Genomic DNA, 15,231 nt, shown 5'->3' on the forward strand with positions numbered 1-15,231 from the left:
TTTAAATATTGCCTGGATGTTACATACTATTTTGGAATTATTATTGATTTTCTTATGTATAATGATAGTGGCACCGTGGTTGTGTATAGGAGAAAGTCCTTATTAGAAGAGGGATGCTGAAGTATTTGAGTGAAGTGTCATGAGGTCTGCAGCTCACTTTCTTACTTTCAAATGATTCAGCAAAACAAAAGATGTTTAGTGCTAAATATATGTGTGTATAGTTGTGTGTGTGTGTGTTTGTGTCTGTGTTTGTGTGAAGAGAGAGGGAAGCGGTGAAATGTGAACAATTATTGAATATATATATTGAGTATAGGAATGTTCATTGTACTAGTCTTTCAACTTTCCTGTTTGTGAAATTTTTCATAATAAAAAATGGTAAGAAAATAAGAGACACTGACAGGGTTACATGACTTGAATAGCTTCCAGGTTTACTAACTCATTTGGCATATCATGACATAACTGTCAGCACAGCCAATTTCAACAAATAAATGAGAACTATCTTCTTAATTTACTGAATTGATTACAACAGGATGATGAAAGCTATTATAGGATATAATAGTTGCAGAATTAAAATAATTTCTTTTTCATCTTCACATGATTTATTTTATGTATAAGTAAAATTTGATTAAAAGTGTATCTATATATTTTATGTTCCTATATTAAGAAATAAGAATAATTTCCTATTTGTTTTATAATGTACAGACAGACATTTCATAGAGTAGGCTTTATTAGATAAGAGGGAGAGTATGTTGCCATTATTTTATTTCTTAATATGTTTAAAGAATAAAACAAAAACAATGTTCTACTTCAATATACTTAGTTTCCTTAATTGTTGGATTTAATAATTATCATTCTAGTTCATTTTCTTATCTTGACTTGCATCTCCTGTTTCTCTCAAAAAGTCATTTTAGTGAGAAACATGAATTGATAGTTATGCTTTTAAGATATATACTTATTAAAAGTATATATACTGTATTAAAATGAAAGCGATTAAGTGAAAAAAAAGTAAAAACTTGTTCTCCAAATTCCTATCCCATAGCAATATAAAATTCTCTATGTAACTCTTTATATGTCTAAAAATTATCAGTTGTGAGTTTTTAAAAAAAACAGCTACTTTAGAACTTTTAAATTAATAACCAATAATAAATTCCATTTTTTAGGGTAGTTTACATATACAGTAGGCTATTATCTTTGTTTAAGTAAATATCAACTTACTATTGCTGTAGAAACCTCTCCATTTTATAGTCTATATGAAGTGCCAGTCCTATATGAATAAGAGATAATCAATTTTTTTATAAACTCCTCTCCTTTGAGAATTTCATTTTGATTTTCAGGAGAGCATTCAGATTTGTAGTGTGTTTGTTGTTGCACTGGGGGTGTAAATTTAGTTATCATGTATTATTAAGACTCTACAGTAATAAATTGTATACATGTGACATAAAGAAGCTCATGTTCTCTTAGAAGAGATGGTTGGGACATAGTTTTCTTTGAAGACCAAGCAATATAGATGTCTATGGAACACTACATACTGTGGTGGCAAAAGAAGATACTTGTAGCACAGAAGTGGTCAGGGTCAGTCCACTTTATGATTTGTAGAGTGTTTCAGAAGCAATTTAGAAATCACCAGAACCTAAGTCCTAGAGAAGTGGCATGCTCAAGGCCACATTTAGAGCTAGTTAGTCACAAAACCAGGACAAGAATACACATCTCCTGAGTCCCCATCAGTTGTTGTTCCCACTCACCACAGAGATGTAGTGTTTGAACTGATCTCTGAAGGATTAGGGAAGAGAACTCCAGTTGGCAAAGATGGATGAAAAAAAGAGAGAACAGTTACTCCAGGCCATTGAGTGGCCTGAGGAATCACAATAAGTAATTGAGAACTGCTATTGAGAAGAGTAATACACAGATTATAGCAGATGTTCTTGTTTTTCCCTGTAATAGAGTTTATATGGGAAGCAATGCAAGAGAAGTCTTTTAAAAACCTAGAGTAGAATCAGGTACAAAGCAATGTGAATGCCATTCTAAAGATTGTGGATTTTATTCAGTAGAAAACAGGGAGCTATTTCATGTTACTTTAAGTACCAGTTCTAATTGTTTCATTTTCAGATATAGTCATTACATATTTATATACTAGGTTTTTTTTTTTAAGGTCCATTTACAATCAGATTTTGACTTCCATCTCTCTGGACATGCTTCGGATAAACTTACTTTTTAAATGTGTGTGTACAGGGAAAGTCTTTCCTATAAATCTATCCATCTGGTATCTGGTAACCTCAGTAGATCCAAGTAGCACAGAAGACAGAAATCAGAGAAAAAGCATCCCTATGAGGTAAAAATAACTTCCACAAAGCTCATCCAAATACTGGGAGCTACTCTTTCTCAGATACCAAACAAATTTGACTTAATTTTATCCATAGAATTTGATTATCTATTTTTCTTTAGCTGGATTTTAGGAATTCCTATAATCTTGTTCTAGCTTAAGGAGAAAAACAGGAGGTCTATGCAGAGGATAGCAAATGAAAAGGAGGTGTAGATGGCAGAGCCAATTGGTGGATACAGAAGTAGACTCACTGACAGTGATGACCATAAAAGAGTGAGAAGGAAGGACAACCAGAAGAGCACAACAGTTTAGAGTCATTTGTAGGGACAAAGAGATCCTGAAAGTAAATTGATACGTTACAGTACAATATAGTAGTAATTGTTCATAGCAAGGACCCTACATCATACAAAAAAGGTTAAATCATATCTCAAGTTTTGAAAGTAGGGAAAACATGAGAGGTGTCTTGGAAACCATTTTGTGTAAAACTATTAACCCTTTAAATACCAAATTGAAATTTCTACGATCAAGAAAATCTACTTAGCCAGTATACCTCTTTTTATAATTGTCAGAAATAAGGCATGATCACATTTGTATATATTATCTCTCCTGTTATTTTACCGTGTTCTAAAGCCTCAAATGCTGAGAAGTAATCCATCTAAGACTGATCTAAATGAAGTTTTTGTGTGGATATTTTGTAAGAAAGATTTTTATGTTGCCCTACCTTTCCAGATACCTATCCCCTGGATTCTGAACTTGTTTGTTCACTAAATAGAAAGGTTATTGTTATATGCTATGTGTCTAGATATGCTACAGTGGGTACGTTCTGAGAAAAAAAAAAGCAAATGTGCTATCCAGACATGGCACCAAGTAGCTTTGTAGCTTTAAACAGGTCACCCTAATATCTCTTTATAGGCAGTTAGTCCATAGTTTCATGAGGTCCCTTTCAGTTCTCAAATTCTAAAATGCCAGTACTGAGCAGCATTGGTCAGAAGGAAATCTTACTGGAGAGGTTAGATGTGGTTAGTAGAAATAGAATGTTAATGGGGAGACAGGAAAATAGCCAAGAAGGAATAGGTAGTGTATTCATGTTATTGCAACCACAAGAGTCAAATATGGCAAGAATACAAGTTGGAGCTGAACAGTTGCAGCAGAGAATCCAACCAAAGCTGAACTACCTGGTGGCCATGTCCATTTTTCCCAATTATAGAATTCTTTCTTACATTGATGTTATTAAAATGAGAAAAGTCTTATGCAAATGAAATAAACAGAAAGCAGAGATGAAACAACAAATGGTTTAAGTAGCTCCCCTTGGTGGAAGGTCTGGGAAAGAGTTTAAAAAGAGTTTGTGGGGCTTCCCTGGTGGCGCAGTGGTTGAGAGTCCGCCTGCTGATGCAGGGGACACGGGTTCGTGCCCTGGTCCGGGAAGATCCCACATGCCGTGGAGCAGCTGGGCCCGTGAGCCATGGCTGCTGAGCCTGCGTGTCCGGAGCCTGTGCTCTGCAACAGGAGAGGCCACAACAGTGAGAGGCCCACGTACCACTAAAAAAAAAAAAAAAAAAGAGTTTGTGCAGTGAACAAAAGGCAGATCTTGAAAGAATGAACTTAGATAAAAATGAAAGGAGTTGTATGGAACCTGCCAGATTAGGGACGACACAGGTACTCTAGAGCCCTTGTCTCTCTTACTGTGGTTGTAGGTAGTGCAGATAAACTAGCAGAGAATTCACAGTGCTACCTCATCACCATGTGAGACAAGCTCCAGAATGTGAACAAAAGAACAGTGTGGTTTTAGTTGCTTGCCATTAAAAAGTGGCTTCTTGGGGACTTCCCTGGTGGCGCAGTGCTTAGAAATCCGCCTGCACAGGTTCGAGCCCTGGTCCGGGAAGATCCCACATGCCACGGAGCAACTAAGCCCATGAGCCACAACTACTGAACCTGCGCTCTATAAGCCCACGTGCCACAACTACTGAAGCCTTCACACCTAGAGCCCATGCTCCGTAACAAGAGAAGCCACTGCAGTGAGGAGCCCATGCACCACAACGAAGAGTAGCCCCCCACTCGCTGCAACTAGAGAAAGCCCGCACGCAGCCAAAAATAAATTAATTAATTTTTTTAAAAAAGTGGCTTCTTGCTTTAGTGCCCTGTCTACTCTATGCTCCTTCTAATTCACCAAAATGTAAATTAGGCTCTCCTAAGAAGAATCAATTTATACACAACTTCAGGTGTCTACACTCAGGTTGTGCAATTCAGGGTCAACTGATAAAACTTAAATTTGGCCAAAGAAAACTGTAGATGGCTTAGTATCACTCTGGTTTAGACTCACAAATCTGTTATATTTGTGCTGAGTCAAAACCAAGGAAATATTAAGTTGAATAAGATTTTTCTTTAGCCAACTTTGGGTTATATCATCACCAGCCTGAGAAATATGAGATGATGATTTTTAATAAGCATTAACAGGTCTTGTAGGCTGAAAACGGGAGCAGGCAGAGAAAGTATTGCTCAGCCTTACTGTGGGATGTTTATAGTGATCTTTATCAAGAGCTTTATCTATTGGGTTTTTGGTTTTGCGGCTACCAAAGTTGTAGATATAGGGCTCTGAAATGTGTTTTCCCTTTTATAGTCAAACTATACATGTTTGTAAAAGTTCGGTTTTCCTTTAATTTGACTTTTACTGTCACTTTCAGTTTTTATGTAAAATTCACTTAAAAAGCAATAATTAAAATTGTCTGATACATCAACCTTACTCCCTTTATTTTTTTTGCTTTTATCTATCCACTTGCTGCCAGCATAAAGCCCTAAACTTCATGAAGTAAACAGTGTTCTTTTATATTTGCTGTGTGCCTGAAGTGTTGAGCAAGGTCTCTGCATTCTGTATGTCAGAGCTCCAACATATTGAGTGCTGTAATTTCCAGAATCCCCATTAAGCTTCACAGCCCCTGTAAACTCCTCTGTAAAGTCTCACAGAGTCCTGCCCTATACATGTACAGCTCAGTATTTGGACCAAGGTAAAAAGAATCCCAGTCCAGGTTTCTTGAGCTCCTCTTCTGCAGCTCTCTTCTTTCTAGTACCTCGTCCCACAAATTCCTCTTGCTTTTGTATCCTGAATGCCAGTCTTTTGTTTCTTCTCCACCAAGTGAGGTAGATAGATATATAACCTTCATTTGGGTTTAACTTCCCTATGTTGCAATTTGGAAAACACTACCCAACAGAAAACTGGCAATGTATTATTTTTTTTGCTCATCGATCACAGCCATGTGCTATTATCCATTTTCTTTTTTTTTGTGGTGGGGGGGCTGTGTTGGGTCTCCATTGCTACACGTGGGCTTTCTCTAGTTGCGGTGAGCGGGGTCTACTCTTCGTTGTGGTGTGCGGGCTTCTCACTGTGGTGGCTTCTCTTGTTGCGGAGCACAGACTCTAGGCACACAGGCTTCAGTAGTTGTGGCACGTAGGCTCAGTAGTTGTCACTCGCAGGCTCTAGAGTGCAGGCTCAGTAGTTGTGACGCACAGGCTTAGCTGCTCCGCGGCACGTGGGATCTTCCTGGACCAGGGCTCGAACCTTTGTCCCCTGCACTGACAGGCGGATTCTTAACCACTGAGCCACCAGCGAAGTCCCTATTATACATTTTCTGAAAAAAGATAAGATATATGAAGCAATTTGTTTTACAGTAGTTTACAAGGGGAGGAGAAGTGTTATATCCATTATTTCATCATGGCTGAAACCAGAAGTTGATTGAATTGATTTTTATCCTGGCAGCTTCTTAATTTGTTTCTTCAGTGGATTAATATTTATAAATGTTTGGTGATACATTTCCAGAAATGCCACATGGAATTTATTAAGCTTCTAGATACAAGCTCATTTTTTATGCTGTCCTACAAATATTTACAGAATCAGCAATAAACTTTATGAAGTTCGTATTTTGAGTTTCGTGTTATAAGAGTAGCTGGAGAGTCGTATGCAACTGTAAAATAAGAACAGCATAAAGACTTTCTTTTAATTTCAAAGAGTTTTCATATCCGTTCAGAAGATAAAAGCAAGCAAAAGAGATGATGGTAAAGCAAGTTACCAGTTATTGGGGAATTGACATCAGGTGAGCTTATTAGTTACCAGGGAAACCAGTAGAGGGGCACACCCCTCAGCGCCCCTTTGATGAGAACAATCACTAGCTGGGGCCTGGGGCAAGTACACAGGAAGGTCAGTCATGTGCGTAGGGTATAGGTGAAGCAGGCACTGGTTGGGCGGGGGATGTACAGGGAGCAAGAGAACAGCCATCTTGAGTGGCCTGACCATACACATGCACAATTTGAATTCTTTACATAAATTTCTGATCTAACCCTATAAACAATGCTATGAGGTAATATTTTCATTTTCATCTTAAAATTGAGAAAACTGAGTATTAAAGACATTAAATAAAATATTGAGTACAGGTGAGAGCCAGATTCAAATCTAGTTCTGTTTTATGTTTCAGAGTCTGAGCTCTTAACTATTGTATTGTAGTCCAGAAATGACTACATGGCAGAAATGGGAATCAAGTTGGACCTTAAAGAACAGTTAATGTTTGTAAGAGTGAAAAAGCAAAGAGAAATAAAATCACCTCATGGAAAAACAATGTGTAGAAGAACCACCCTGATTAGAATAGGGTGTTACCAGTGTATATTTTAAATTATTTGAGTTGGAGAGTAACAGGATAATTGTACATGAAAATAATTTTAAGAAGTTTTTCTAGCAACAAAAGAGAGGATGGATATGATAGAAAAAAAGGATTGAAATAAGGCAGACCCTCTAAGAGACTTACTGATAGTAATCTCATAATGACTGATTAAAGACTGGATTCAGGGTGATGGCATTGGGAATGGTGGAGAGAAGTAATATGAAAGACAGTCCAAGTGAAAAATTGATCAGAACTTGATTACAAACTAAACTGAGAATTACAGAACGGAGCACATTTTTGCTTTTGGAAGAGAGTGAGGTTGGGAGATGATTAATAAAGACAGGAGGAAGGACAGAGTAGTGAAGGATGGTGAGACCCTATTGACTTCAAGTTTCCTACATAGCTATCCTAATGGTATGTTGTCTGGCATTTAACAGTATAGACTTGGAGTTTAGGTACAAGGACAGGAATGGAGAAATTCAAAATATCATCAGTGTTCACACACTTCCTTTATGCTTCTACCCCAATTTCCTCCCATCCAGACTATGACATTTTTCATTAGCTAACTATGGATTTATTAAAGATAATATCATATATCTGTGTTTCTACTTTACAGAAAGAAATTCTGGAACAACAGCAACAAGAACGAAATGATAACAATTTTCAAGGCAGTTGTATGTTTTGCAATGAGGCATTCCTCGGAAACAGGTAGCAATTATGTATGTCTTTAAATTTTACTGTTTTTCATCTGAAGACTTAACAAAACATCCACAATGACAATATAGACTAGGTTCTATGGATTGGCTCAGAACCCTTTCATATATCCACAGGAATTTTTTTTTTAATTCACCAGACATCAAAGATGGAATGTAGTTGCTCTAAGCAGAGTAGGGGGATAAAGTTTTTAAATGCCAGAAATAGAATTGTGTTTAATGTTGTAGGGCTTTTTAAATTGTCCAACAGTCAAGACCACATGCAGCAAACTACAACAGACGTGCCCTTCTGTATTAACCTGTTAACTCTAAATCTTTGGCTGGGACTTCCCTGGCAGTTCAGTGGTTAAGGCTCTGTGCTTCTACTGCAGGGGCCACAGGTTTGATCCCTGGCTGGGAATCTAAGATCCCAAATGGTGAGCCAAGTGGACAAAAGAAAAAATCCTTTAGCAGTTTTTGGTGTTTCACTTTTGAACATTAAAAATGATAAAGATCTAAGGGGGAAAAAATGGGGAATTGGTAATTCTGTCACCAACCCCAACTGGCCCAAAACCAACTGGTGTGCTGTAATTCAGTTCTAATGCTAACCACCCAGAGTTAGCATCAGACTCTACAGGTTTAAAGGCATCATCCCCAACAAGCCTGCCCACACTTTAGACACCAGCCACAAGTTTAGTGGTTCCCCAGGACACCTGCACTTTTGACCAACTGGCTACAAATTCATGGTTTCCCACCAATAATTTGCATAGGTTCATTAATTCACTAGAATGGCTCACAAAACTCAGGAAAGTGTTTATTATAAAGGATACAGATGAGGAACAGTTAAATGAAGAGACACATAGAGCAGGGTCTGGATGGGTCTTGAACACAGAGCTTCTATGCCTTCTCCTCAAAGAATCAGGATATATCATCCTCCTGGCACATCAGTGTGTTTACCAACCAAGAATCTTCACTGAGTTTTGGTATCCAGAATTTTTACATGCTTCATTATGTAAGCATGATTGATTTAATTATTGAACTTAATCTCTGGCCCCTCTCTCCTTTCTGGAGTTCAGGGTGGCTCTAAGTCCCAACCCTTTGATCACATTGTTAGTCTTTCTGGTAACCAGTCCCCATCCTGAAGCTTTCTAGAGGCCTACCACAAGTCACTTTATTAGGAAAGGTAATCTTATCATAGAGAAATTCCAAGGATTTTTGAAGCTCAGTGCCTGGAACCAGGGACAAAGACCAGACAAATTTCTTTTTATGCAACAGTAATATTTACAAATGTACATCCTCTAGGAAATGGGAATGGTTTCAGTGACAGCATACAATGGACAATCAGAAAAATATCATTCTTCTACCCACTTGAAAGAAAGCAGTCTTTAGTTTCTAAAAAAAAAAGAAAAGCCTAGCACAAACTGACATCGTTGTCTGAAAAAACATTGAAGAGGAGAGGATAGCTATTTGTTTGAATTTAGAAAACGGTTTGGATGAAGCATCAATGTTGAAAACACCAGTGATGAAGATTTGATTCTCATCTAGATCAGTTAGCATAGAGAAAAATCTGTGCCAAGGTCACTAATTATGCTTCTAACCCTGTCAGTTTCAAAGGGCTTTATGGGGATGGCAGTGAGGACCACCTCACTATCAAAAAGTTTACCAAGCATTGCTGCTTCTTTTTAGCATGTTATTTCTGATTTTATGTTAAAACTATTATTAACCTAGTGAGGAGACGTGTGATTATTATTAGGAATCTCTAGTATTAAAAAGCTATAAATATTTTTATATTTACGTAAAGTTTATTTTATAAAAATATTTTATATTTATATAAAGCTTAAGTTTTTATGATAAATGTAGGGACTGATGTGATTTGAAGTATTTGTCCATATGATATGAAATTCTGATAATATTGGTATTTCAATTTACTGAATATTGGTGCTCCTGTAATTCCTAATATAATCCTCCTGTTCTTTACTACCTGTATCTCTATTCTCTGTTGACTGGGGTGACATGGGAATTAAGTGAACTCCTCAGTAGTTTTGATTGACTATGTCATTGTTCTCTAATAAATTAAATTTTTAAGAAATTAACCAATGCCAAAGATAAGCAGCATCTCATTTTTATAAAATGTCCCCTTCTGCAGTTCTTGTTTATGAAAAGGTCAGTTTATAATAAAAGATTAAAGATATAACCTGATTCCAGCTATGTACTTTATTAGCAATATTTTGGGGTTATATTTGTGTCCTCCCAGCCTAGGGACATAAAAAGAATAGAAAGACAGGGGCTTCCCTGGTGGCGCAGTGGTTGAGGGTCCGCCTGCCGATGCAGGGGACACGGGTTTGTGCCCCGGTCCGGGAAGATCCCACATGCCGTGGAGCGCCTGGGCCCGTGAGCCATGGCCGCTGAGCCTGCGCATCCGGAGCCTGTGCTCCGCAACGGGAGAGGCCACAGCAGTGAGAGGCCCGCGTACCGCAAAAAAAAAAAAAAGAATAGAAAGACAAAGGACATGGGTTAATGATAAGGATAGAAGAATAAGTACTTTCTTGCTATCCTACATCTATTTCCCCCCTCCTATACACTTTTGACTCTGGAATGTATGAAGCTATTTCTTTCAGCCTTAATCTAAAATGTGTCTCCTGGGGCCTCCCTGGTGGCGCAGTGGTTGAGAGTCCGCCTGCCGATGCAGGGGACGTGGGTTCGTGCCCTCGTCTGGGAAGATCCCACATGCCGCGAAGCGGCTGGGCCCGTGAGCCATGGCCGCTGAGCCTGTGCGTCCGGAGCCTGTGCTCCGCAGCGGGAGAGGCCACAACAGTGAGAGGCCCGCGTACCGCAAAAATAAATAAATAAATAAATAAATAAATAAATAAAAATAAAATGTGTCTCCTGTAAACAGCATATAGTTGGATCATGTTTTTTAATCCATTCTGCTAATTTCTGCTTTTTGGTTGGAGTGTCTAATTTATGTTTAATGTAATTACTGATGAGATGGGATTTACTTAGACTATTTTGCTGTTTGTTTTATGTTTTTAAGTTTTTTTTTTTATTTCTCCCCTCCATTACTGCCTTCTTTTTTGTTAAATAGGTATTTTCTAGTGTACCATTTTTATTCCCGTGTTTCTTTTACTATATTTTTTGAGTTATTTTCTTAGTGGCCCATTCACTATCCACTACAATTCACTAGAGATTACAATTAACATTTTATTTATTTTTTATTTTTTTATAAATTTATTTATTTTTGGCTGCACTGGGCCTTCGTTGCTGTGCATGGGCTTTCTCTAGTTGCAGCGAGCGGGGGCTAGTCTACATTGTGGTGCGCAGTCCTCTTATTGCAGTGGCCTCTCTGGTTGCGGAGCACAGGCTCTAGGCATGCAGCCTCAGTAGCTGTGGCACAAGGGCTCAGTAGTTGTGGCTCGCAAGCTCTAGAGCGCAAGCTCAGCAGTTGTGGCGCATGGGCCTAGCTGCTCCACGGCATGTGGGATTCTCCCAGACCAGGGCCCAAACCCATGTCCCCTGCATTGGCAGGCGGACTCCCAACCACTGTGCCACCAGGGAAGACCCTAACATTTTAACGTAAAACAATTGAGTTCAGATTAATACCAACGTAATTTCAACAGTATACAAAAACTTTGCTCCAACATAGCTAGCTCCTTCCCCACTCCTTTGTGCTATTGTTGTCATACAAACTACATCTTTATACATTATAAGCTCATTAACATGTCTTTAAAATCGTTACTTCATGCAGTTATTTTTACATCAGATATGGGAAGAAAAGATTTGTAAACAATAATTCATTTAATATTGCCTTTTATATTTGACTGTAATTTTACTGGAGCTTTTTACTTCTTTATGTATATTTGAGTTACTATCTAGCATCCTTTCATTTTAGCCCAAAGGACTTCTTTTAGTTTCTTGTTGGGCAGATCTGTTAGCAGTGAATTTTCTCAGGTTTTATTATCTGGGACCTGTCTTGATTTCATCTTCATACTTTTTCTTGGTATGGGTCTCTCTGATTTATTATACTTGAAGTTTATTGGGCTTCTTCTGTTTGGATTAATGCTTTCCATCAAATTTGGGAAGTTTTGGGCCATTATTTCTTTAAATATTCTTTCTTCCCCTATCTTTCTTTGCCTTTTGGGAATCCTATTATACAGATGTTGGTAGATGGGATGGTGTCTGAGGCTCAGTTTATTTTTCTTCATTCTTTTTTCTTCTATTCCACAGACTAGAAAATCTAAATTGATCTTCAAGTTCATTGATTCTTTGTTCTGCCAGTTCAGTTTTTCTTTTGAGACCTTCAAGTGAATTTTTCATTTCAGTTACTGTACATTTCATCTCCAGATTTGTATGTTTTTTTTAATTTCTGTCTTTTTATTAGTATCCTCTTTTTTATAAGATATTATTCTCATACCTTTTTTTTGATTCTTTAGACATGGTTTTCCTTAATTCTTTACACATATTCTTATTGTCTGATTTAAAGTCTTTGTCTGACAAGTCCAACATTTGGGCTTCCTCAGCAACAGTCTCTGTTGACTTTCTTTTCATATGATAGTATTTATATGCATACTTTATAACATGTCACTTTTTCATAGCCCAAATGTGTGTTTCAGTGTTTAACCTTTGCTTGTACTTCTAATTAGTGTTGTTATCATTATACAAACACTACTCATGACCTGATTTGTTCCTAGATAAGTTATAAATAATGCACACTGCTCAAATTTCTTCCTAGATCTGTTCTTTTGAACCACATGGCCAGAGAACACACTTTCAACATTGGGTTGCCAGACAACATTGTAAACTGCAATGAATTTCTGTGTACATTACAGAAAAAGCTTGACAAGTAAGTACTTTTTTATGAAACATGACCTGAAGCTGTCTCAATCTTGGATTCTGTTGTGAATTTTTAAAAATTAATTTAATAGTCAGAAGTAACTCAAGAAATGGAATTTTCTCATTTCTCGTGTTGGAGGAGTTCACATTTTGTATGACAATCCTTATTTTTTGTAGATCATATTGCCTTTTAGTAGTTTTAAAATATAAATGTCATATATACCAAACAATGTATATGCCATTATAAGGTATGTTATTATATAGGGTATGAAAAATATACTTAACCAGCCTAAGAAAGAGAATGTCATTATTTCCTTTGAATCTCCCTGTGTGCCCTTCCTCATTAGTATCTCCCCCAGAAACCACTATTCTTCATTTCAGATTCATAATTTCTTTACTTTTCTCTATAATTTTTCTACACATTTAGTAAAGTAAATATATTGTCACATTGCTAGTTGTTATTCAGTTTTATGTGAAACATAACATACTGATTGCATTCTTTTACCTTTTAGTATTTATTCACATTTATATATCATAACACTCCACTTTTCTCAAGGTCATTTTCTGACAACCGTGAGTATCTGGAGTTTAGCTTGTAGAAATAGGGAAGGAAATTCTCTACATCACCAAAATGGCTTTCAAAAATCTATCCTCTTTTCTTTCTAGGAAAGGGCCCAAGATTTTACTCTCAAAACCTAGCTTTATTCATTTAATATAATACTAATGAATGTGGTATCTCAGACCACAATATTTGGAGCAATAACATTGAGAAAGAAATACCCATTATAAAAAGTTCTGAATTCAAATTCTGGTGTCAACAGTACATTAAAACAAGTCTCTTCACTCTTTTATTGAATGACCCTTCATTTATAAAATAATACCAGGTGTGCTTTCTAGCAAGATTAGCAGTAATGATATCCCATATCAACTTATTGCCTATAAATTGTTTACTATAAAAGAATATAGTTACTTCTGTGGCATAAGAAATAATTGAAAGGGTGTTTAGTAAAGATGAAAAAGAATTCAGAATAGAAACAACAACTGATTTCAGTCATTTTGTTGTTGAACCCAAGTTCATGTGCCCAACAAACAGTGAAGCCAAACAAACGAAACATCAGAGTTTTGGTTTTTGAATACGTTTTCATGTATACTTATTCTGTGTTACTCCAGAAAGTAGAACTCTAATGACTGTTGGGTAATCCAGGCAGTATCAATTGTCAAGCTTAGTATGAGAAAGACATTTTGTCAGTAATCTGTTCAAAACTGGTCATTACTGCCTCATTAGGTAATGAATTCCCAGTCAGTGGAAATATTCTAGCAGAAGATACATGTGAATGATAAGATAGTAAAAATAGCACTTACTGTATGCTATGAATGTGCTAGGTATTTTACTTATATATTTATCAATAAACATGTATACATATATTTATATTTTGTGTGAATTATTCTCATGATTATGAATTTATGTGCATATATATGTATACATTATCGTAAAGATTCTCTAAAATGTAGGTTTTATCATCAGGTTAGAGAGCAGAAAATGAGCAGTAACAGAGGGGTCAAGTAACTTGACCAAGTCCCACAGCTGGCACTAGGAACCAGACCTGCAAATTAGGTCACAGGATATACCAAACCATGGACTAATTGTTATACTCAATGGAGGCAACCAATGCTAGTTATCATATATTTATTTGAAGAACATACCTACATTTTCATTTTTAGAATAGGTAATTCGATTAGTAAAGCACCAAAATCATTTTTGGATAATTGCTATCTATATCACAGTTTTAACTAAATAGCCAAGTTGGCCAAGTTAGCCAACTACAAAATAAACCACAGCATGCATCCTCTAAAGCCAAATGAATAAAATGAGAGGGATTCCAGAAGGATATCTTACCCCATTTGAAGATTCTGTGAGTCCTAAAATGAATGAATATAAGACCCAATAATAATAATAATAAAGGGCTATTGCAACAACTATTCGAGAGACTTATTTAATCTCAGCATTTGTGTCTTTCTTGTAGCTTGCAGTGCTTGTACTGTGAGAAGACCTTCAGGGACAAAAATACACTTAAAGATCACATGAGGAAAAAACAGCATCGTAGGATCAATCCTAAGAACAGAGAATATGACCGATTTTATGTCATCAATTATTTGGTAAGGCTTTCTTTTCTCTTCATAATTTACAATTTGATTGCATATCTACAAACATCAAAATGTAATTGAGGGATTCTTTCAAGCAATGATTATCTTTAAAATGGTTAGTTTACAAAGCGTAACTCGATTTGATTTGTCTTTGATTTGCCAGATGTTTATATAGTAAAAAGGTCATGTCTCTACAGCTCACAGTGATCTTGATAAAATAAATAAATAAATAACCTTAAATACCTGGATAGCCATGCATCGCCCCTCATTGATTGTCCATTACCATGAGTACAGGGACTTCTGTACTCTACTCAAAAGACGTTGACTTCTGGATGTGCCAGATGCTATGCTAGATAAATGTTTACAGACAGTCTCTTCACTCATTCCTTTTTCCCCCATTAAAATATCTTCCCCTTTCCCATCAAATAAATAATAAAAATTTCTCTTTTTCATTCTCTTGGGCCAGCTTATTTTTAATGGAAATTTTAGAGAAACCAAGTGATTTCACTCATCAAGAGGACTTTCATTTTTTGGACTAATAGGATGGATTAATGGGACTAGCATGTCAAAGATTTTAAATACTTTCAAAGCTCTCCTA

The 15,231-nt window shown here is 36.6% G+C and overlaps 1 protein-coding gene across 4 annotated transcripts in view; it reads left to right on the forward strand.

The window, feature by feature from the left end:
- ZNF277 (zinc finger protein 277) overlaps positions 1 to 15,231 on the forward strand; it is a 118,915-nt gene that overhangs the window by 82,554 nt on the left and 21,130 nt on the right. For all 4 annotated transcript variants that reach the window (XM_081244672.1, XM_081244673.1, XM_081244674.1 and 1 more), the window contains 3 exons: positions 7,583 to 7,674; positions 12,388 to 12,498; positions 14,513 to 14,645. In XM_081244672.1, coding sequence (XP_081100798.1) covers positions 7,583 to 7,674; positions 12,388 to 12,498; positions 14,513 to 14,645 — 336 coding nt within the window. The remainder of the gene's footprint in view (positions 1 to 7,582; positions 7,675 to 12,387; positions 12,499 to 14,512; positions 14,646 to 15,231) is intronic.

The sequence above is a fragment of the Mesoplodon bidens genome, assembly GCF_964165515.1.
Source record: "Mesoplodon bidens genome assembly, chromosome: 9".
NCBI classification, from domain to species: domain Eukaryota; kingdom Metazoa; phylum Chordata; class Mammalia; order Artiodactyla; family Ziphiidae; genus Mesoplodon; species Mesoplodon bidens.